Raw genomic sequence first — 22599 nt, forward strand, 5'->3', positions numbered from 1 at the left:
TTCGGGAGCAATTAAATGAAGAAACAGAATACTATCACACTGTCTTAAAACGGGTTATTGCAGTGCTAAAATTTGTGATTATAAGAGGTTTAGCACTTAGAGGTTCCGAGGAAGTATTTTTTTCTCCACATAATCGTATTTTATGGGTGCTCTAGAGCTATTGGCAGAATTCGACCCATTCATACGTGAACATATTAAACAACGAGAGTTGCGACCGAACCCTGTAATATCATACTTATCAAAAACAGTCTGAGGAAATTATTGAGATTATGGGTAGACAGATAATTAAACAAATTATAACCGAAGTAAATAGTATTATTCAGTGATGATGGATTCAACCCCGGATCTGTCTCGCGATGACCAACTTGCTATTGTATTACGATACTGTTTTCGGGGAAAGCTGTATGAAAGAGGGTATCTTTTATTAAAATTATTAGTCATACTGGCTTATATTTATTTAATATACTACAAGCCTTTTTGGAAACCAATGGACTACTGCTGTGACAGACAGTCATATGATAACACTGCTAATATGGCCGGAATCTACAATGGTGTTCAAGCACTACTAAAAGAAAAAAACAAATCCGCGGATTACGAGCCATGTGCTGCGTATTCCCTTAACCTAGTTGGTCAAGTTTCCGTAAAGGTTGCAACTGAAGTGGTATTTTTTTTTTTTGGAATAGTGCAAAAAATATACGTCTTCTTCTCTGCTTCGACCTACAGATGGGATCGTGAAACAAAACTAAAATAAACGTTAAAGTTAAAGTTTAAGCCAAACCAGATGGTCTTGTCACTTCGATGCTGTCAGAGCTTTGAAAAGTAATTATGACGGCATTATGAAAATTCTTAATAGTGTCGGCGAAAATTATGATGAGAAAATTGATTTCCGAAAAGTGTTGCAATTAATAATATTTTAATAAATAAATAAAATATTTTATTTTTCTATTTTCTTCCTGTACTTAACACATTACATGACATATATCACTACAGAAAACAGTTTCTTGTCAATATGGCAATTAGTTAAGTAATTAGGAAGGGCCCCTAAACAGTATTAACCCAGGGCCCCAGAAATCCAAGATCCGCCCCTGTGTATTATGTTCAGATAACAAACATGAATGGCCATAACGAACTCGGACTTTACCTTATTTGCAGTTCCTTTTGAATGTATCTACATTCAGTTTGTATTCATCAATATACTTTGATTTGTTTTCATTTAAAATATCTTAATACGATAATCATTTCATGAGTACGTTAAAGTCCAAATTAATACAAGTCGTCCGGGTTAGCCAGACTATATACTTTATATTTGTCGGACTTTATACTATGCGTACTATGAGCACAAGAGATTTGGCCTTGTATATTGAACGAGACAATTATACAAAGTGGCTACTTGTGTTAATTAACCGTTTTTTATCGGTGTTATTTGTGTCTCCTTTGCGACCTAGATATTCTTATGTTCTTCAACAATGATATGACAGTTGTATCAGTTAAACCATGTATTATTTTGAACTCTTTATTTATTTAAAAAATATCATATAAATAGAACATTAATTCTCAAACAGTCGCAGACCATTTATCTAATAGGCCTTTAATATGAATACCTAAACAATACTCGATAAACTACAACATCTTTATAGCTTCTACTTCTGAACTATATTTAACGTTAAGTACAAACGCCATTAATGTTAACGTCTGTCTAATATTTTTCGTGGTAAATTTCATTAAATGTTAACAATTTGGACAGTCTCATTAAATCGAAATATCTTATGATAGTAACAGAGTTCATTATTCTCTTAGGTGTAAGAATACAATGAAAAATACGATTAATTCAATGAAATACAATGTTATACATAATAAAAGTCGCGGGGCGCTTGTCATATAAAGGAATGTTGCATTTAAACAATTTCTAAATAAAATTAAAGCTTCAAATTAAATCCTCACATTAAATTGTCTCGAAAATAGAACAGCAGATAATCCAATACTTTCATTAAATCGAACATTCTGAAAACAATTTTTGTGTTCATGGGAATATATCATGGTCTCTTGAGCTAATGCGAGAGATTCTCTTAACAAAATGATACCCGGCCCGGGACGTGGTCGATGTTAAAATTCAAATGTTGAAATCATAACCGGAACCAGTCGGAACGAGTCCGTTCAAACGAATTGGTCTCTGGGCGACGGTATCCAGAAGCACGGGTAGCAGACGCCGGCGCTGCCGGCGGCCGACACTCACACCGACTTGGCTTTGGCCCGCCCGTTGTTCTGACTGACCATCATTACACCCATGTTCATGCCGATGTTGCCCCATTTCAGCGATTCGCTAATCTGTAACAATCCAATCGCTCACTTACATCGTACGTTTTAACTCTGACATCTACATTTTATAACTAAAATTTATAAAGGTCACCTCGAACGTGTTTCAATTTGTGCCGCTATCGATCAAAATAAAACATGACCCCTTGAAGTCATAACCGACCTAGATACGGAGTCAGTGTCGCAAGGTTCAATGTACAATATTTAACGTTTCTTAACATTGTCCCTCAAAAATAAAAAATGCGTTTATTGAGTCAAAGATATTAACTTGTGGAAAGTGTGTCTATACTATATAGTTGAACATGTTCCGAACACATGTCGCCGAGTAACAACTGCTGAATGATGTCATTGTTAAAACATGTGTCCCTTTCCATTAGACACACAATGCACTAACATTATACAGAGATTGACCCCTCGCTGACCACATTCACTGACATCTTATATAATTAAAACACGTCAAGGAACAATTGATTTAATTTAAATTACAGAAATTCTTTCGTTTTTACAAATCACCTTGTTACTTACCGTCTCGGTTTATACAGTAAACTTATACCATCTGTGTACGCTTACATAACAACGAAAAAACACCTGCACCTGTTTAATGAATTCATTGACGTTATCTATTAAAATGATTCCTTCTATAGATGGCTATCGAACATTTAGTTTCAACTTAATTTGTAATATATTTACAATGCATCTTCCATTCAGTTACCGTTCATATTTAACGATACTGACATGGCTTCCTATCTAACGTGAAACAAACAAACTATTCTATAATACAAAATGGCAGTAGAACGCAAATAAGTTAGAAAGAAGTAAAGAAAACAGCGAGACATGTAGCTGTATTAACACAACACAGGGGCACATTGAGTTCCGGTCGTTCATTAAATAATAAAACCCTCACCGGTATAGTAAGTCGTCAGCAGAGTCCGAAGCGCCTCAAAGATTACCATCAAAAGATAATAATCATGGGGGTTTTCGACGTCGTTAAGCTGATCTGTAACAGAATGTCTACTTTGTGCGTTTCTTGTATACTCTCATCTCCTGTTGGTTCATGCACGTTACCCGGATGTGCCCGACTTCGGTGACCAATGAAAGCTGACACTTCACATACATTTCGTCTCACAGAAGCATGAAGTAAGCAATTTTTTTATGATGTATAAAACTGTCGTTACTATATCGCTTTCCCAAAATAAAATCATAACAAGGAGAAGTCTGTTCAATGTTTATATATTATTTTATCAGGAATTGTAAAGACAGTTTTTTTAATACTATTGATGTTGAACATGCAAAAGAGAAACTCTAAAACCGAAGAAATAATAAAGCATAAAAATGATAAAACATTCACAGATAGATTTCTATCATTGAAACACTCCTAGCACTCAATGTATTCTATAGATCTTTGAAATCTAAATTACCTGTCTCATGCGAGCTTCCTGTGGAGTTTCCCCATATCGGCACCAGTGGACGAAATGCAGTGTATTGTGCCAGTTTCTTTCAAATCTGGATTTAGTTGCCATGTCGAGCTGCAATCAGTAGAAGCTCCTTAGTAGCTTTTCCACTGTTCACCAATTAAGGAAAGCCCCGTTGAGGCTATCTGAAATGAGAGGTTTCCAATTCTGACGTCTATCCTAGACAGGAAGAATTTCGATATTGGACAGAAACCATTCAAGGTGAAAAGAGATAAGACCAATTGTAGAAATGACTTTGAGGTCTCAGAAATTAATATCGGGCCAAAGATTTTAATATAACCTACATTTGATAAAAGAAACTGCCTATTATCATAATTTTTACATTGTAAGATTTGCATTTAAATTGAGGTCGAACAGAGTGTACCTAAGTCAACAATGTTTTACGAATTTAAACAATACGAGTTTAAAGGTATTGCAATCTCACACAAAACGCACGTCGCGTGTCAAAACATGTAGACGTCACAAGGCCGTATTATGCAATTTACTATTGAAACCTTTGCCGTTGATAAACTAATCTATTTACAATTGCAACATTCGATGTAACGCTATACATATATCACGACGAACTACTCCTCTCTATAAGGGACTAGGTGCGAATTGGAAACGTGTGCCTCATTTTGTTGTACGTATGTTATTTACCTTTGCCCTGATGTCTTTTTCGCTGTTGGGTGTTTCTTGCTTGTCGTCGACGTTGTTGATTCTAATGACGGAGTCCTTTTTCCAAAAGGCACTCAAGGTAGTCTTTATAATACGTTTTCGCACACCTTTTTGCTGTACTGTGTACACCTCTATCTGTTCCGGGTTCTTTGTTTTTTCTAGAAAATAATTTACGTCAGGTTGAATGAACTATGAAATAACTGTTGCCGATTATGATAGTTACTACAATAGCTTTTTCATAATAAACAATTGCATATCCGGAACAACGACATTTTAATATTAAGTGTTATAAACTACGAATAATCATAAATGCCATTAGTTAGTCCTTGTTGCACGTACACTGCAATGACGCGCGTCGATGTACTTGTTAATCAGTATTCGCTTGTAACATTCCCACACGAGACACTTCGAACAACATTATTGTACAATTGTAGACACAATGTTGATATACTACATACCTTTACCCTTCTTCCACATGGCGATGGCGTACATATGATAATCTGGTGACATCGTCGAGTCCGGCGGCAATGGATCCTCGGCCTTGACTTCCAGCACGAATCCAGATTCGAGGACAGCACATAATATATTTTGTTCATCGTGTTTGAACCACTTCGACTCCCGTAATTTGTGTATAGCCACAGACGATCCGAATCTCGGTTTTTTAGGCGCGAACAGAGCCTGAGCCTGACTTCCGAAGCGAGACAGCAGCCCTTTCACCGTCGGTTGCGGTGCTAGAGTCTTCTCGGGCGGCTTGATCTGCTGGAAGCTCCGGCAGGTCACGAACCTGGCTTCCATTGAACTCTCTCTTGGAATCGCGAGACAATTCACACCACAGTAAATTTCGTAGGTGTCGTGGGCGCACCGGGCTCACTCTCACTACTGAGAAATCGTGTGCAATCGCACTTTCACAATCCAGTCCGCGTGGCTCAGCGGCTGAACGGACACAGAACTATAGTACAGCTTCCAAACGATAGACGCGGGGCGCGTGCTGTTACCGTGTTTTATACGGACGCGGGGCGGAGGAGACGCAGAGGGGAAGGGAGAGAACCCCGCCACTACGACATGACGCGTAATAGTAACGTACTAATAATGTATCGATTAACACCTTAGAAATATATACATCAAAAACAGCACGTTGAACTCTGTTGTTGCGAAGTCAATGTAAATGAAAAAAGATATATACTCATAATCACAATTGAAAATAGTGTTTTAACCGGGTCGTAAAATGTAAGCTACAAAATAATCAAAGCAATATCAGAAATAAGTATTTTAACTTAATTCTAATCAATATAATGAGTAATGTGTTATGGTGTCCTGTTTTTGCAAAATTTTCTTTATTACTTCTCTATCTTTAAACTTTTCGGCCTATATCTATACAATAATAAAAATATTGAATGTAATAATCCCTATGGAAAATAAATAATTTAATTTAAGACGAACATGACAAATGCTAAAATTCTCTTTATCTCTATATAAACAACAAGGATAACCAAATAAGCCCTACGTCTCTACCATCCCAGTCTATATCATATATATATATATATCGATAGTTTATCTATCGACGCGGTCCCACACTGGGAAATGCACCGAGCGACCTCAGTTGTCATTCCCCCCCGCCCGCCGAGTCGGCGTCTCCCCGTGACTGAGGTATGTTGGCCTCACAGCTCACTACAGACACCGTAACTCGTAATTAATCTTACTTTTTATGTTTGTAACCTTTACACCGATTACATACTATAAACATCACCATTATATAAGTAGACGAAGGTGTCTACAAACAATATATAAACATAGTCCAGCCAGTGACGCCATCGACTGGCACTATATAAAACTACTTTACTTAAATGTGCCTAATATATTTTCTAATTCTGTGTATAAACGGTATTTTTAACTGACCGTCATATCAGCATGTTTTTAGGAATCTAATTCCTAATGCTATAGGTACATGAACATTATTTTTTCAATCTCTGTTATCGAAAAACTACAGAAATTAATGATTATAAAAAGATATTTAAAATATAATATAATCCAACCACTAGCTATTCAAGATATTACAGAGTTTTAACTTTTAATACTTAGGTAACTAGTAAGCGTCAATTTTAGGAGTCAACTGAATCCAGTAACACATACCATTCTTTTTCAATTTAACCTGATGTGTAAATCTTATTTATTTTGTGGTTACAACTACGCTAGGGGTGACATAGAATAAAAATTAATTCGGTATTTTCTTAGACCCTAATGTGTAAGTATTTGTTTTAGTTTTATAATGATGATACCACGGACTTTGGCCGGTATAAAATTATCGCGTCGTCCAAATAATCTGTGTTCCACTTTACAAAGAAGCTTCTAGTATCAATTAGTAATATTACCTCAGAATCAACATTCAAGGAACAAACAATATGTTTTATATAAAATTATAATGTAAGGGTCGACTTGTTTTTGATATAGAGCTTCCTAAAGAAGCGAGATCAGATCAAAAGTATTGTTGAATAGTTTGCAACACGAGCGTCATAAAAATGCGGTCAAAAACCGTCTGCATCCAGCTCGACTGGTTTGTGTGAAGGTCTCCGGTGTTTGGAATTATGTGACGCGCTTATATTACAACAGAATAACTACCAATAAATAATAATTCCGATTTCGGAACTCACATACTCATTGTTTCATTTCCATTCAATAATTTCAATTTAATTACTGATATCGTTATCAGTAAGCACTTGGTATTATTTAATTGTGATCAATTAGTATTCTTGAAACACATACCTATTATGTATAATTAGATACGCCGAATGAATCATACATTATTACATTACAATAAGATTTATTGTATTTATATTTTTCGTTACCACGTGTTAGTTTAGAATGTTTAACAAATAGAACCGTGATTTAATTTTTATAACAATAAACTAGATTGCGAAATAATCTCTGTCGGACTAACACTAACTCAAACATTATACTATCATATATCCCCTGCATCATGTTGAGTTTCTTAATCCCACGTCAAACAACCAGAATACAGCACTAGCTTATCGAGATAACAGTGTACATATAGAATAATACCCATTAACACAAGCGCAGTCACTGTTTGTGGATAAAATTTGTAAACCTTCGATTGCAATTTTCTGAATCTTTTCAATGTCATATGAATTTTATACAATGTCCGCAACCAATCGCTCATTAAAATGTGTTCGGACACAATACAACGTTTACGATTTATGTCCAAGTTAGACAGTCCCGTTGACCGTTGGTATCCTGGCAGCACAGTCAGACCGAGTATGCATAAATCATGAAGTCTTAAAAAAGTTTGCATGAATTTTTCTTTAAAGTTATCCAAGAAAACCGCCCAATGACCGATATTTCAGATAAAATACATATAATTCGGACAGTGTTACCAGTAATATTTTTGCCCAAATTGGAAGAAAGCAAATCAAAGCAAGTCTCCGTACAGTGAACTTAGACTATTCAGAGTTTTGAATTGAGTTTTAACAGTACTTATACGTAACTCAAATTTATCGATAAACTACGTACGGAGAGTTCACAGTTTCTCAATCATAAATCTTTACAGATAATAATATTAACGTAGGTTATTCATTATGATATGAAAAACGGGAAACGCTTCGTGTATAGCGTGACGGTGCAAACTTAGATTAATCATACGATAGAAAATCTGAGTTAATCAGGAAATCGTACTTAAATACTTGTGTTATGACAACTATATTTTATATGAATTTACATAAAATAAATATCTGCATGTATATATTTTAATATTTAAGAAATTAATCATATCAAAATAAAATATACACTTCCTTAATAATAATAATTATGTGATTATAATATGTAAAATATATAGTAATTATAGATTCACATCTACAATAATATTTTACTAAAAGATAAATTTATTACGTGTTTGTCATTAATTCCAATAACGTAATAATATAAGCGATCATTCCGTACATCAAATATGCAGCGGCGCCGGAGTCTGAGGCTAGTTTAACCGCAGTCGTGGTTAGTAATCACGTGTACTAACAAGGGGACGGCGCGACCTTGGGGAAACCGATTTGAATGAAATGTCGTGTAGTGGTAGTATACCATATGGGTACTACCACTGTAAAATATTTCCGTCCAATGCCCCGTAGGAGCTGAGAAAAACGCATACAAAGTTTAGCTCGCACTTTATGTATTAGTTACATTAGTCGCTGCGCCGAGCATGCTGTGGCGTAAGCGGTAATGCTCTAGACCTGTAGCCCCGTCTGCGCGGGTTCGAGACTTTTTTTCTATTTTTCTTTTTATTTTTTTTTATTATATAAACTATACACATAATTTATTAACAAACTATATAAATTATTTATTATATCATATAAGTAATTTATATAGTTTAAAAACCAAAAATAAATCTCAAATGTATATGAAGCTTGTTTTCCATAAACCGTTTGCAAACACATTGTAATTGTAAAAAAACAGCAGTTACTTGTTGTTCTTGGTGCAGAAAGAATTTTTGTTTTGAATGTTTTTATCACAATTATTATTCAGGGTCTTGTACATCTGACTGTTTAAATGGTTTTTAAATATAGAACATTGTATTTATAATTGTAGTAATAAATTTAAAAGATTTACCAGAACACGCAATTTATTTTGTACTGACTTATAATTTTTAATTTATAAATATTTATATGATAAATAATTTATATAGTTTGTTAAATAAATTATTTATATAGATTATATAATAAAAAATAAAAAGAAGAAAAAGGAAATAAAAAATAGGAAAAAAAAGTCATCTAGTTGGACTCGAATCCGCACAGACGAGACTTCGAGTCTAGAACATCACTGCTTACGCCACAGCATGCTCGGCACAGCAACTAATGTAACTAACACATAAAGTGCGAGCTAAACTTTGTATGCGTTTTTCTCAACTCCTGCAGGGCATTGGACGGAAATATTTTACAGTGGTAGTACCCATATGGTATACTACCACTAGACGACATTTCATTCAAATCGGTTTCCCCAAGGTCGCGCCGTCCCCTTGTTAGACAAATAATCAACAGGACACGTTGCTTACAGCTGAAGAGATTTAAATAAAACTAATATTTTTATGAGAATTTTCATCTCGTCTGCCCGTGGTCACGGTTGCTCCAAAGTAATCCAAACGTCGGGAGGAATCCGGAAACATTAGTTTTATTTAAATCAATACTCGGGAAAGTCTTAGTTAAAGAGATTATGAAAAATGTATATCATTAGACTATGTGTATGTACGTTTTTGTGCTCTGAATAACATTGGGTTATTAGGTTTAGTAGTGATTTCAAACTTCATATAAATATTTGCTAAATTATACCGCAATCTTATTCCAATTATTAAGTCGAAATTGATAGCATTTTAAGTATACATAATCTTAAAAAATCCTGCTTTCTAGAGATATATGTATTAAAGACATTTATAATCCATCGTTGCGTTAGATAATAGTTATCAGTCAGAATGGAATTTGTTTTTAAATTTATTATTATAAAAAAAATTAGAACTTTTTGTCGTTTAGACACCTTTGTCTGCGGAAGTCTATCAGGTGATATTGATGTTCAGCGGCTGGACAGTTTAACCCTACATATCTGTACAGGTTTAACTTGTTCAGTGTTAATGAAGATATAGCAGAATAAACGCAATTATTACTTCCATTGAAGTATTATAGTAAGTTATAAATAACTTATATCTTCAAATGTATTTTGGTTTGTTACTCGACGATTTATTATCTCTTGTAACCGTATTGAAGACAGGACGAGATGAAAGGGTCTGTTTAAAGTCAGTGCTTACATTCTTATTGCCGGAGTTATATCACTAGACTTTAATGTCTTTGTATGTCTGTTTCTTTGTTACACTTCACCTCTTTTTAAAATAAAGGGAGAATTGATAAGGGCATAAAAAAATCACGTCTATTTTTTCAAGATCTATTAATTTAATAAAGACATGAGGGTTAACACGTCCTGATAAAATAGATAACAGATAACTTACCATTTTTTATTGACATTTATTTCTCTTTTTTTTAACATTTATCTCTAGCAGCGGTGTTGTTCGCGCTCGTAGGTATATTATGGCTAAAGAGGTTTTTGTTTATTCTTTTTTTCTCTTATAAAATTCCTTCATTATTTTCTTAATGCAGGATTAACGAACGTCCCGACAGCAAATTTATTATTAAATGTTTATGTTATCAAATTATCTCACATTTAAAATATTTATGGTATTATATATAGCGGTATGTTTTATATGGATATAAAAGCAAACGCTGGTTTACGATGGCAAAACGTGCGAGAACTTTTATACTAGCAATATAATATAATCTTCATATATCGACTTATATAGAGTGTAATAATTTAATATTCTTGCTAACTCGAAGCGAGACAAAGACAAGTCTAATTTCCCTCATTTCAGTGATATTTGATATAAATATTGTATTAATCATTTATTCTTGCCTATAGAACCTGTTACTTTTGTTACACAACTCAATTGCATAAGACGCCGTGTCTAAACGGTGCAAGATTTATCTCAAACTAAAGGTTATTGATCTCAACATATCGATAGTTCTTAATTAAATTTCCAATATCATATATTATTATAAGGTTTATTTTAATCTAGAGACTAAATACCCCCGTGATAACGTTACTAATTAGTGAGTAACACCCGATGGAATTCCTCTGATTAATTTTCATTGTAAACTAATATATATGTACTGTTTAGAGTTATTTTTTTAAATTATATACTGAGAAGTTTCGTATCTATAAAATACGCGTTTCACCTTTCTCCGCGTATTTTAATTTTTGTATCCTGCCAAGTATTACTAATAACATTTTATTTAACGATGAGATTATTGCGTAATAAAAATATAATTAACTAATATGTATAAATGTCTTTTGGGACTCATGAATTCAAATCAACTTTCATAACGTCTTATGTGATAGTTTTGTAAATGACTTAATTATGTAAATAATTATTAAGGAATTGATGAAATGCATTGAATGGAATAAAAATGTATTTTAAACAAGATGTATTTATATAATGCAGTCATTAATGACACACGAGTTAGCGATGTTGTTAACACGTGACAAACAAATATTACGTAACATTATCGTATTTTTAGAATAAAAAAAAAAAAATTGTTTTATTTTTAGCCAAAAATGTACACAGACCTAACTGTGTATTCACTTATAACTAACTTTTTTTGTAAATATATAGTATAGATCATTTATAGACACAGTATTAGGAGAAAAGCTACAAACAAAAAAAAACTCCTTTTTTACTTGAGTGTGCAACTGGCATTTGAGTTGGGTTTGACCCTCATACAAATTACTAGTTACTCACCCTTCAGAAGTTTTTTTGTTATAACATGTTTCATAATCTCAACGTTAATCTGAGGCAAGAATAAACAGGAAAATAAGCATTTAAAATATATAATATGTGTATGACAAAGAACGTAATGCCGAGGAAGTAGCGAATGCTTTATACATGACAATATATAAATGTAACATACACAAAATGAGGAATTTATACTGTTCATAAAACGTTCTAAAAATATAAAGTATATGAAAATAATTGTACCTATTGTCAATAATAAAATCATCCATATTGGATATTTGTTAAGAACGGATAAAGTCCTGTCACACTGTGAACACATCTCACTATCTAGTTACAGCTTATCTCATGCTAACGTAAACAAAACACGGCTTTAAACGAAATTTGTACTAATATTCTTATCTAAATAAACAAAATCGTCTGCATTTATTGTAAAATTTCAATATTTTGAACGAACACTTCATATATTGTGGAAAGTCTTAGTGGAGAACAGTTTGTTTTAGGAAAATTACCGGTTACTGACGACAATAATGCGGTTGATAATTTGAAGAGCACCGCAATCAATCATTACAGATAAAAATAAATTTTTTTGAAGAAAAAATATCACAATTTTGATAAATTATATTGCAAGTCAATTATAAATAATTTGTGAATAATATACTTTCACAATACATTGGTGATATATATTTTTTATGTTGCTCCTAATTTTTTTTAATTAAAAATTAGGAGCAACATTAAACATTAAATAAACTATAGTTATTTATAAAAATCACTCTTGTAAATGTGATTCAGGTGTTGTTCATTAATTTTCTTGCAATATACGTACAAAATAAATCACACAAAATAATTGCATCAGTACATGATTCATTTTGTCAAGTCCCTTTCGTCATAATCATGATAGATGGTCTATAGCCCACACTCTATTGTACATGTTTCAGAATTAATGTATCAGACTGTTGTAATGAATGTCTCCTTCTGAGAACAGATAGTATTGTGAATCAAGAAATTTCACATGTGTTCATAAAAAATTGCATATGGAAGTTAAATTTTATCATTGGTCGCTATCAGCTGATACATCTTCCAGTTTCTAGAATCTTCAAACCCACCACTTGTTGTTGTTTTGACTCACTTTGTTATACAATCAGTTTGATCGATCATCCTATCTGTTCGTAGTCAACGAAAAGTAATATTTCACTTTCGAATTAAAATAAAATGTCTTATCATATTGTTAAAGAAGATTTTTTTATTTCATTCCAACAGATAATTACGAAGTGATCTTGTCATATTCTGCTTTCGTTTTGAATTTTTCCATTCATTTTGATACTAAACGGATCGAGGCGATTTTTATCTGATATTCAATAACATTTAGAAAAGAGAAAAAAATTAAATCTATATACTTTGGGGTCGCTTACACTTTTTGTTGGAGAATAACCGCTCTTATCGCATGTGGTACACTGATGGAGTCATTCTTTAACACCATCAGACAAACTTGATTTCAAGGTGCTTTAAATTTAAAGGCTTAGCTAGCACATACAAAGTTTCTTCCGTATTATCTATTGATTTAAATATGCTTTATGCTAATATCACCTCTATGTACGATGCAATAAGGAATGGTATATCTAAAACTAAATTGATGTCATTTCGTGATCTCAGTCACGTAAGCTTACTTCCTATCCCTTCGTTATCGGCACCAGCGATTTCCGATCTTATATTTGAAGGGTCAAAGTCTATTTGGGCTTATTATAGGTTTTGGTAGAAGTGGAGATCTATTGTTTCATTCGTTTAACGTTAACTTGTAAATAAACAATAATATATAATTGTAAAAGATTTTTTAAAATGAGATTAGGACGAGCCTTTTGTTTTATTGAAATAGATTCCGGGAACACAATCTCTTAAACTGTCCTGTTTGTGTGTCCGATGATAAGTTATTATTTGCTACAGGATCTTTTTTACAAGAAAACCCAAAAATTAAATGAAAAAATAATAACGACGTATTTATTTTTTTTAATTTTAATGAATATAAATTATTAATAACATTAAACTGTGCCTTATTTTTTTACATACAGGGAAATAATATTATTCAATAGAAACCAACGTGCTTCGTTTCTCTCATTACTTAAAATTAATAAAAAATTTACATATAAAACAGTCATATTTTTATATTTTGACTATTTGTTCTGACATTTAGTTTGGTTCTTGACAAAAATATAGTTATCGTATTAAGGAAATACGTAATGTGTTTTTAGATGAACGACAATAAGATAGTTAATATGTAAAAAAATTAACTATATTGTGAATATTAATCACATTTTATTAGTTTTAGCACGTACTTGAAATGGAATTGCAGAAGAGATCCCTTATAGACAGACATCTTACTTGAGCCTAACGTAACATTTTTGATCAACGATTATCAGAATGTGGATGTGTACACCGTCGAATCTATTTACAGTTTCACATAACGCAGTACGTGACGTTCCGCGTGTGCGACCGTCGCGACCTCGTGTTAACGGGATGACCCTCTTTCATACAATTCGATTGTTTTTATGCACACGCTCTGATTACATTTACTCATATTTGTCATCAATTCAATGGAACTTACGTTTCAATCAATAAACGTAAATATTTTCTTATAAATGCCTATAGTATTATCAATAAAGCTTTGTTCGTTGGTGTTACTATGATAGAATTATTTTCTTCTTATTTGAGGCCGTCTTTAAGAGGGTCAGCTGAGCCCCAGTCCGCATTACGTCTGACCTAGTTTTTTCGCATTGTTTTTAAGATAAATTTTATCACAACATACAAGATTATTATGTCTAGGAAAAAATATTTGATAGCTAAATTTGTAGTGATTGCTCTTAACGGATTTCCACCGTATATGATAATAAAATAGTAGGTATATTATTTTTATGTTAACGAACGTTATACGAGCCATTGAAGCCTTCTTACATAAATAAAAACTTCCTCATGTTACACGTTTTATAATACCATTATAAAATTTAATCAACCATCCTCCCTCGCTTTTCTTAAGCCGGCGTTATCTCGTCGGTCAACGACCTTCAGCTGGTACAAGGCTTACTTAAATGGGTCAAGGAAAAATATTAAGCGAACTGTACGTTGTTACAGTTTTTATGACATTACATATTTATAAATTATAAAAGCTAATAAATTTCAATTATAATGTTGCAAATATGTTCATGGGCTTATTTCAGGACACAGAGTAATAAATATTATCACGTCGCAGTACAGATAAAAATGCATCGATAAGGAACCGTTCACGTTTATTTATTGTAATTAGGTAATTCACATAAAGAAATATAATGTCAGCCGTTATCACTCGTTTACCATGAATTTATAAACTTCATCAATAATTCATTATAATATAACCTCTGACCTAACACAAGGAATAAACAGCGGCTAAACTCTTCTGTCTTAGAAAAAAAAATCTAACTAATTGAGATTATTAATTCCTTAATATCAGCCCCATAATGAACTGTCAATATTTTCTTAACAACTTTATCCCAACGGTCACCGAAACGTTATACGTTGTACATCTGAATATTATTTTCAAAGACGTCTCTGTGATTGTTTTCATAATCTCTAGTGAAGGCTACACGCGTACACACGAGACTATTATATAACTGTGTACATCATAGTTCAAACAGTCTGCTCACTGCTGGTCCCACAGATGTATAGGGTCTTTGGCAACTACTTTGGCAATACAGGACCTAAAATATGATCAATTATAAACTTTATTGTGTATGTAGGAAAGATCATAATAACATTTAGTTTTAATGTTTAGTAATAAGAGATATAAGACATCATAAATTCTGAATATATAGACACCTATTTAATAATCGCAAAGATAGTTTTAAATAGAACTGACCTTAAACCTTTCATGTATTACGTAATGACGTCTTCAAAATTCGTCGAAACATACAAGGTACAGACATACGTCGAATACAGTTACACATTAAAAACATCAATAATCAATGAGAGCCCTCAGGGTTATCAGTGGTATGTGCACAATATATTTATTACTGTACTCTGTGTATTAACTATATATAACTATATTATCGTCTTTATTATTGTTTGCCACTCGCTCTATTCCTTGGACTGATATATCAATCTGTCAATATTGACATGTATTTATTGACTTCCTGAATATAAAAAATTATTGCCGACAATGTTTTTTTTTTAATTTAATGATTTGAATGAGCTTTATCGGGTGAATGAGGTAATTTTAATTGATACAGTTTAATTTCAATGTTGACAGTCCAGCCTTACGTGAACAGTCCCACAGGAGATCAATTTATCTGTTTAAGTTAAGATTAGGTACTAACCAACGGGCAACGTACGTAGGTGTATGTGTGTGTGTGACGATGTTTAACGTTTCAGCTACATCCTTCACGAATATTCAGTTAACTATTTACTCGTCTTTATATTACTATTAGTCTACTGACGCTTGTAATCTATATAGATACATGACCTAAGCCCGCTCCGTAACGGAGGTGTGATCTTTACGTGTGTTCACCGTCATACGTTACGTAAATCTTAACGTGTCTATTAACAGAACACGCTCAGCTATCTAGATTATGACTTTTCATCAAGGACTTTGCACTCGATATAATTAGACTTGATGTTTATGAAACTGAAAACATATAAACATGTTATTTTATTATAATAAATTAAATATAAAAAATATGATATGACGTATGTTGGTACTAGTGATTCTCAAATTAGCGCTAGCTGTGTATTGGTATTAGGGAACTATTTCAAATAGCTCTCACAATAAAAATCTAAAGTTTTGCTCTACATATTCACAAAAACTTTGTACAAAAAGTATTTGTGAATTTATCTAAATACATACAAGTTTGTTAATAAATTGAATATTTTCGTACAAATTAAAAAAAGTATGTTAAAACAGAGAATTTGTTGTGTTTTATATCAATGTATCTTTATAGGAATACAATTGTGTCGTGTGTTTGTATGTGCAAAATGAAATCAGATATAGGATGTTATAGGAGAACATGTTTGCATTCGCCTTTACTCAAAAATTGTGTTCATATGAATATTAAAGTATATTCCGATAACATCTTAATGTGCGTATTGGTATACGTATTGGTATATTATTTATGTCGGTTATTTGGGAAGGTCTACGGAAAATATACGTGTATAGAATTATATACATGAAATACATACCTAATAGCTATATAAAAATTTAAACGACCATTGCCAGGTGTAGTGTCTCTTAAAATGTTAATTAAATGTGTGTACAAAAACATTTTATGAACCCGCGACCTCAGGTGCAGTCGCCGGTAGCGTGCCAACTGAGTGTTCCGGTTTCATGCACCTATATGATATTAGCATTTTATTTTTCTAATAATAGTCCAAAGATCTTCCACGTCAGCAAATCGGGACAGACCGAACATTTCAATATTTATTTAATATATTATTGTGTAATTTTTTAATCTTCCAATCACATTTCGAATTACTTCCGGATGAAAAGAAAAATGTTACTTATAATTAGTTTATAATTTTAATGTTAAATTTAAACTCGAATTCGTTACTTCATTTTAGAATTAGGACATCCGAAGCGAACTTAATTTTAACAAGCGAAATGAATTTTGAAAACTCAGAACCTTTGAAACAGTAAAGCACTAGAAATGCAGCAGCCTGAAGTAATGCTGTAACCTACTTTAAGTTTCACCGGCGAGCGGGTTGACTTGTTTTTATATCGCCGGTACTAACTCAGCATCCGAAGAGCACTCTAAAAATTGCGCTGCAATTTGTACGAAAATTCATACTGAACATAAACGAGAAATATAAACATGAAATTTTGTTGTCCTGTATGAAGTTATGTTGTTTTATGTCTTAAACTGGTGACATTTCTTTATTTACACGCATGGCTTGATCTCACATATTAACAGTTAATATGAATACAGGTTCCATTATATAATATATTAATGTCAGAAATTTTACTGGTTTTTCCTACAACGTGGCTGAGTGGCTTCAAGTTTCAAAGTAAAGTATTCCTCAAATAGTCATTTAGAAAATGTATTTGTCTATGAGAAATCCAATTTTATAATATCAATGTAGCTAGAGTGTGTAGTGTTTCATTTGTCGCAACGCATTAAAGTATTTTAACGTGAGTGTGTTTGTGTAACTCTCGATTCACTTCTATTTATAGAAACGACACTGTGGGGTCGCTCCTGATAGCATCTCGATTTCAACGGTTCTCATTCTATAGTAAATATTACACACGACTATAATACTTAACTGGATAGCAATAGGATGTGTTATGGTATATAAATATAACGTTATTATTAATTAGCATCACGTACAGTGATGTACATAAACAAGAGATCGCATTTCCGAGATGTAAATACGAACGTCATCAGATACAAGTTGAATTTATGTCATTTTATGTCATCTGCAATTGAAATGATTGAAATATATTAACACATTAAAGCATTATGTATTTTATTATGATTTATGTAAAGCATATTTTGGTTTGGACATAAGAGAAACGAAATTTCGTTACTAATATTCACGCTGAAAATATCATAAATGTAAAACAAACTCTCATATATGACGTGTTATTTCAACACTTGGTTCTCTAGCACAACTATTGCTCGCTGTAAGAATACAGTCGAGACGTCTTTATCGTATGAATATTAAGATGTTTAACTTCATTAGTATATAATATATAACAATTTTAATACTCATGATATAGAATATACTAACTTTCAGATTCTCTTTTTGAATTCACTGTGTATAATATGCAATATTTTTTTAATCTCAATGTAATCCAAACTGCAGTTATGCAAAGAAATAAAATTATATTTATTTTAAAATTCTTAGTAGAAACGTTTTATAGTTAAGGGAAATGTACAAGTGTAAACAGTAATTGAATTGATCCAATAGCATTAGTACAAGTTATGTGCTTTTTTAAATATATATAAATCCTTGTGAAAGAAGAACGAAAGTGGGTTCCTCGTTTCAAATGTATTTTCTTTCTTCTGTCAACTATAAGTGAACGAACTTAACAATGATAACAGTCAACTATGTTCACATTATCAGATATCTAATTTCACTTTGTATCAAGGGCGTACGGAACTCAGAACTAAGTACCGATAACCAAAAGCAACTGGTTCTCTTAGAAAGTTTAATCTTAGCTGTATCGGGTGGGATATGTTTATTAATGTGTGTATTACGAAGATTTATTCTATGTATTTAATATTATAATAATTCACAGGTTCTAGTTGCTCTCTTTATTGATTTTATCGTGAGTTTTATCATAATTTAAATTCGTCATCTCATATGATACGCTTCGATTGACGTAAATGAATAAAATATTTGAACACTTCAAATAATAATCAAGTCTCTGCATTCTTAATCAAATATACTTGACAAAATGCTTTATTCTCTGAAAATATTATTACTAACTACATATTATAAGTAACTCTTTCTATTCACCGTCCAATCTCCTCTCTCTCTCTACCAGCTTCGAGTGCCTGATGAAAATAAACAACACTCTAAACTGTGATACATGTGGTACTAAAAGTTCTTCCTTTAAGTCATGAAATGTGTTCGTGATAAGACAGAAAGGAGAATGTTAAGTTTAATATAGATAGGATAGAAGTACAGCTGCCTGCAGAAGCCGAACCCTCATGTAGTATAGTCCAGATAGACGACATGTGTTGATATATAAATTTAAGGCAGACTATTGTTAACGAAACCCTGTAAAAAAGTATTATGATCTAAATTCTAAATGAAAGTATTAAACTTTTCATAACCTTAAATAAATATTTTTTCTACCACATTCACGTTAGTATACAATTATTTGTTACTTAGTTTCACGAATTTAATGAAAAATATAATTGGCCTAAAATCATTACAAACGTAATTTACAATTAATATTATTATCAGGCCATTTCGTTGTAATGGCTTCCTCATACTGTTGACATAAGAATTTGACTCATAACCAATTAATGAATTGACAAGTCATTGACCTCATGTCATATTAATATTGAGTTATCTCGTATACAAGTTAAAGGCTCGGTATACACTACACTACACCTTGTCAAATTGGAGGCCAATGCGCTTAGTATAAGTATTGCGTCGTCACGCTTTTAATAGTTTTTCATTCATAAATGTTCGCACATTACAGTATTAACGTAAGGTATTAACGTAGTGTGACGATGCAAACTTAGACTAAGCATATAATACCTAGTTATTGTGACATTTAAGATATAATTATTCTATTATGGGATCTTCTTAATACTTTATTTAAGAATATTAAAATCGGATAATATGAATGCAGCCTTACGCTATCGGTTGAGTAAATATTTTTACTTTATTTCCAAAGGTTATTCCGTCCTCAAATTACTTGATGATAAAAAAATATGAGAGGTAACACTGCAATTATATTACATCTTATTAATAAATATCATATCAGTTAAAGTAAACAAGTTGTGTAAGGTTGCAACTGATAGGAATAATTATTAATGCCTTTTTAAGATCAACAGTTCGCAGAATCCAGGCGATCGAGTTCTCTATAAAATACGTGAAACACTTATTATATAACGTTCTAAATATTAATTGAAACAAAATATATGTTCAGTTATCAGGAACTAATACGTCACACAAAAGCAGTTGCCTCGATCTATCGGTATTTTTAATGTTTAATGGTCTCAAGCGAGCCATTCAGTAACTTATTATGTTTATATTCGCTAAACGTCCGCTTATATTGGTTTTGCTCAACCGATCCTAGCCTTTGCTGGCGCAATATATTATGTCATCCATCTTTTCTTTGCAATTGCAAAGCCTTTTTTTAGGCCTTTCGAATTATCTTTTCTGAATATTAAGTCTAGTCTAGTTTAAATGTAATAGCTTCAATTCACAAGCTTTTTAACAAAATTGAGTAATAAGCGTAATAACGTGATAAAAAATTATGTATGTATCACAAGCTTTACAGTATTTCGTTAAAAAATATGTATGTCTTAGACAGGTTGTATATCCTAAAGAAAAATTTATATTTATCATCAGCCGCCAAGTAGCCCGGACCCGTGGATAATTGCCAAGATTAATTCACTTTGCATACTTACGCTCCTTGAATATCAACATAATATATCCATTATACACGTACATTAACCTTGCGTTTTATTGTAAATAAATACTTATTTAAAAATTTTTTTTCACGTTTTTTGTTCCTTAATTTTTTGGTCCTCATCGCTCTGAGCGATGTAGACCAAGAAATATATTCATCTTTATAAGTGATTTTGAATGGAAAACATTTTCTCAGCATATTTATAATCAATGTACTATTTGCTTAAGCAGACGGTGTTTAAAAATAGAAATTAGTTTTATTTACATTTTTAACAGCCTTTTGTTTTTTATGTTATAATATACAATGATTGTGAGCTGTCAGTCAACTGAGTTGTGTGTATTACAGTATCGTGTGGACTGTATACTCGTACGTGTCAAAAACAACATTCTAGAAAGGGAATGTATTGAACGTGTTGTTCGGAGAGGTGACACTTTAATAATATTAAGGCTAGTTCAGAAATATGTTAATTAATATGTGTTTGTACATGGCAGTGACATTCGTCAGATAAATAAGTAAATTTTTAATGAATAAATGCGTAAATGGGAAAAATTAAAGAACTCGCTTTTGTTATATGAGTATAGCATTATGTTTGTAATTTAAACTCAAAAACTTTGATTCCTTGTAAGTGTTAAATAAGATATGTAGCTTGTCAATAATTTCAAATGACAGTCGCAGTACGGTCGAGTTGGTTTGGCTTAGATCCATAATATTTAAGAATTGGCAGCCACGAATGTTTCTAATACTGATTGTTTTCAATAAGCTGAGAACGAACGCGAAATACAGACGGTGCTAGTTATATTTAACATATAAAAAAATATTCTGTATTTTCTAAGAATTACTGTAAAATACATGTGACACTTGAGTTTAATGCTCTGTATTGTTATGATCTGTACAGTTTGAGCTGGTATCTTCCAGATCTTACTATCCGTGGCCAGCTAACGTAAAGAACGCTGTCCATATAAGTCAACACACCGGTCACTGGTCAACCTCACAGGTCATATATGGATAGATATACATTGAACATTAAAACTACCGAATAAAGAGCGCTGACATATATTATAGCATAGATAACATTTTTAACTTCTAAAACCCTTCTAACACAGTCTGTCAACAAAACGACAGATTGATTATTATATTACATAGTATAACGCTGATAATTGACATTCATAATTTTCGATCAATATTCAATAATCTAAGTACCAATTTTAAGTCACTTACTCGCGTAGTGTTGAATTGTTTGATTCTAAGAACAATATAATTAGATATAATTAGTCTAACTGAAAGTTAACTTTAACAAACTTGAATGATACTTTTGATGTTGATTATCAAAAGGAAAAAGTAAAAGTTGAGAAAACCGTAATGACTCAAGAAGATATACACTGTAATACTTACTAAATGGATTGAGATGTGAAGAGCCGATCATAGGTAATAATACTTCTAAATAACGTATTGGAATCATAGTGAGTATTGTTAAATGTTTGCTTTAATGAACAGCTCCCGTTATTATCTTCAACATAAAGGGACATAAATACATTAGGCTCGCACTCGGAGCCAGCCGTCCGAGCGATATGTTTATGTACATTTATATCATTATGTAGGAGAGGCACCGTATAAATAAAGCACGCTCCATTTACCAAAACAAAACAGTCTGCTGCGCCGTCTGCCCCGCGGGTATAATAACAATGTGTATAACAATTTTCAAGACCTACTAATGTAAA

The 22599-nt window shown here is 32.3% G+C and overlaps 2 protein-coding genes across 4 annotated transcripts in view; one reads left to right on the forward strand and one right to left on the reverse strand.

The window, feature by feature from the left end:
- Nucleotides 1–22599, forward strand: part of LOC116772458 (pre-mRNA-splicing factor ATP-dependent RNA helicase PRP16) — a 47039-nt gene that overhangs the window by 6793 nt on the left and 17647 nt on the right. The window lies entirely within an intron of this gene.
- LOC116772460 (uncharacterized) lies at nt 1500–5425 on the reverse strand. 2 transcript variants are annotated; one of them, XM_032664661.2, is made up of 5 exons: nt 4901–5424; nt 4425–4600; nt 3732–3839; nt 3218–3310; nt 1500–2325 (listed from the first exon to the last, which is right to left on the reverse strand). In XM_032664661.2, the coding sequence occupies exons 1-4, from the start codon at nt 5235–5237 to the stop codon at nt 3266–3268; spliced, it is 666 nt and encodes a 221-aa protein (XP_032520552.1). In that variant the 5' UTR covers nt 5238–5424; the 3' UTR covers nt 1500–2325; nt 3218–3265. The 2 variants fall into 2 exon arrangements, with proteins under 2 accessions (XP_032520552.1, XP_032520551.1); XM_032664660.2 differs by lacking the exon at nt 3218–3310 and having other exon boundaries at nt 4901–5425.

This window comes from Danaus plexippus, chromosome 12 (genome assembly GCF_018135715.1).
Source record: "Danaus plexippus chromosome 12, MEX_DaPlex, whole genome shotgun sequence".
NCBI lineage: Eukaryota > Metazoa > Arthropoda > Insecta > Lepidoptera > Nymphalidae > Danaus > Danaus plexippus.

Bases quoted from the DNA above. Each gene is read 5' to 3' on its own strand.
- LOC116772460 (XM_032664660.2), bottom strand. From the start codon at position 5,237: ATGGAAGCCAGGTTCGTGACCTGCCGGAGCTTCCAGCAGATCAAGCCG. The intron at 4,601-4,900 runs GTATGTAGTATA...ATTATTTTCTAG, and splicing joins CATGTGGAAGAAGGGTAAAG to AAAAAACAAAGAACCCGGAA. The intron at 3,840-4,424 runs GTAAATAACATA...TACTGATTGCAG, and splicing joins AAAAAGACATCAGGGCAAAG to CTCGACATGGCAACTAAATC.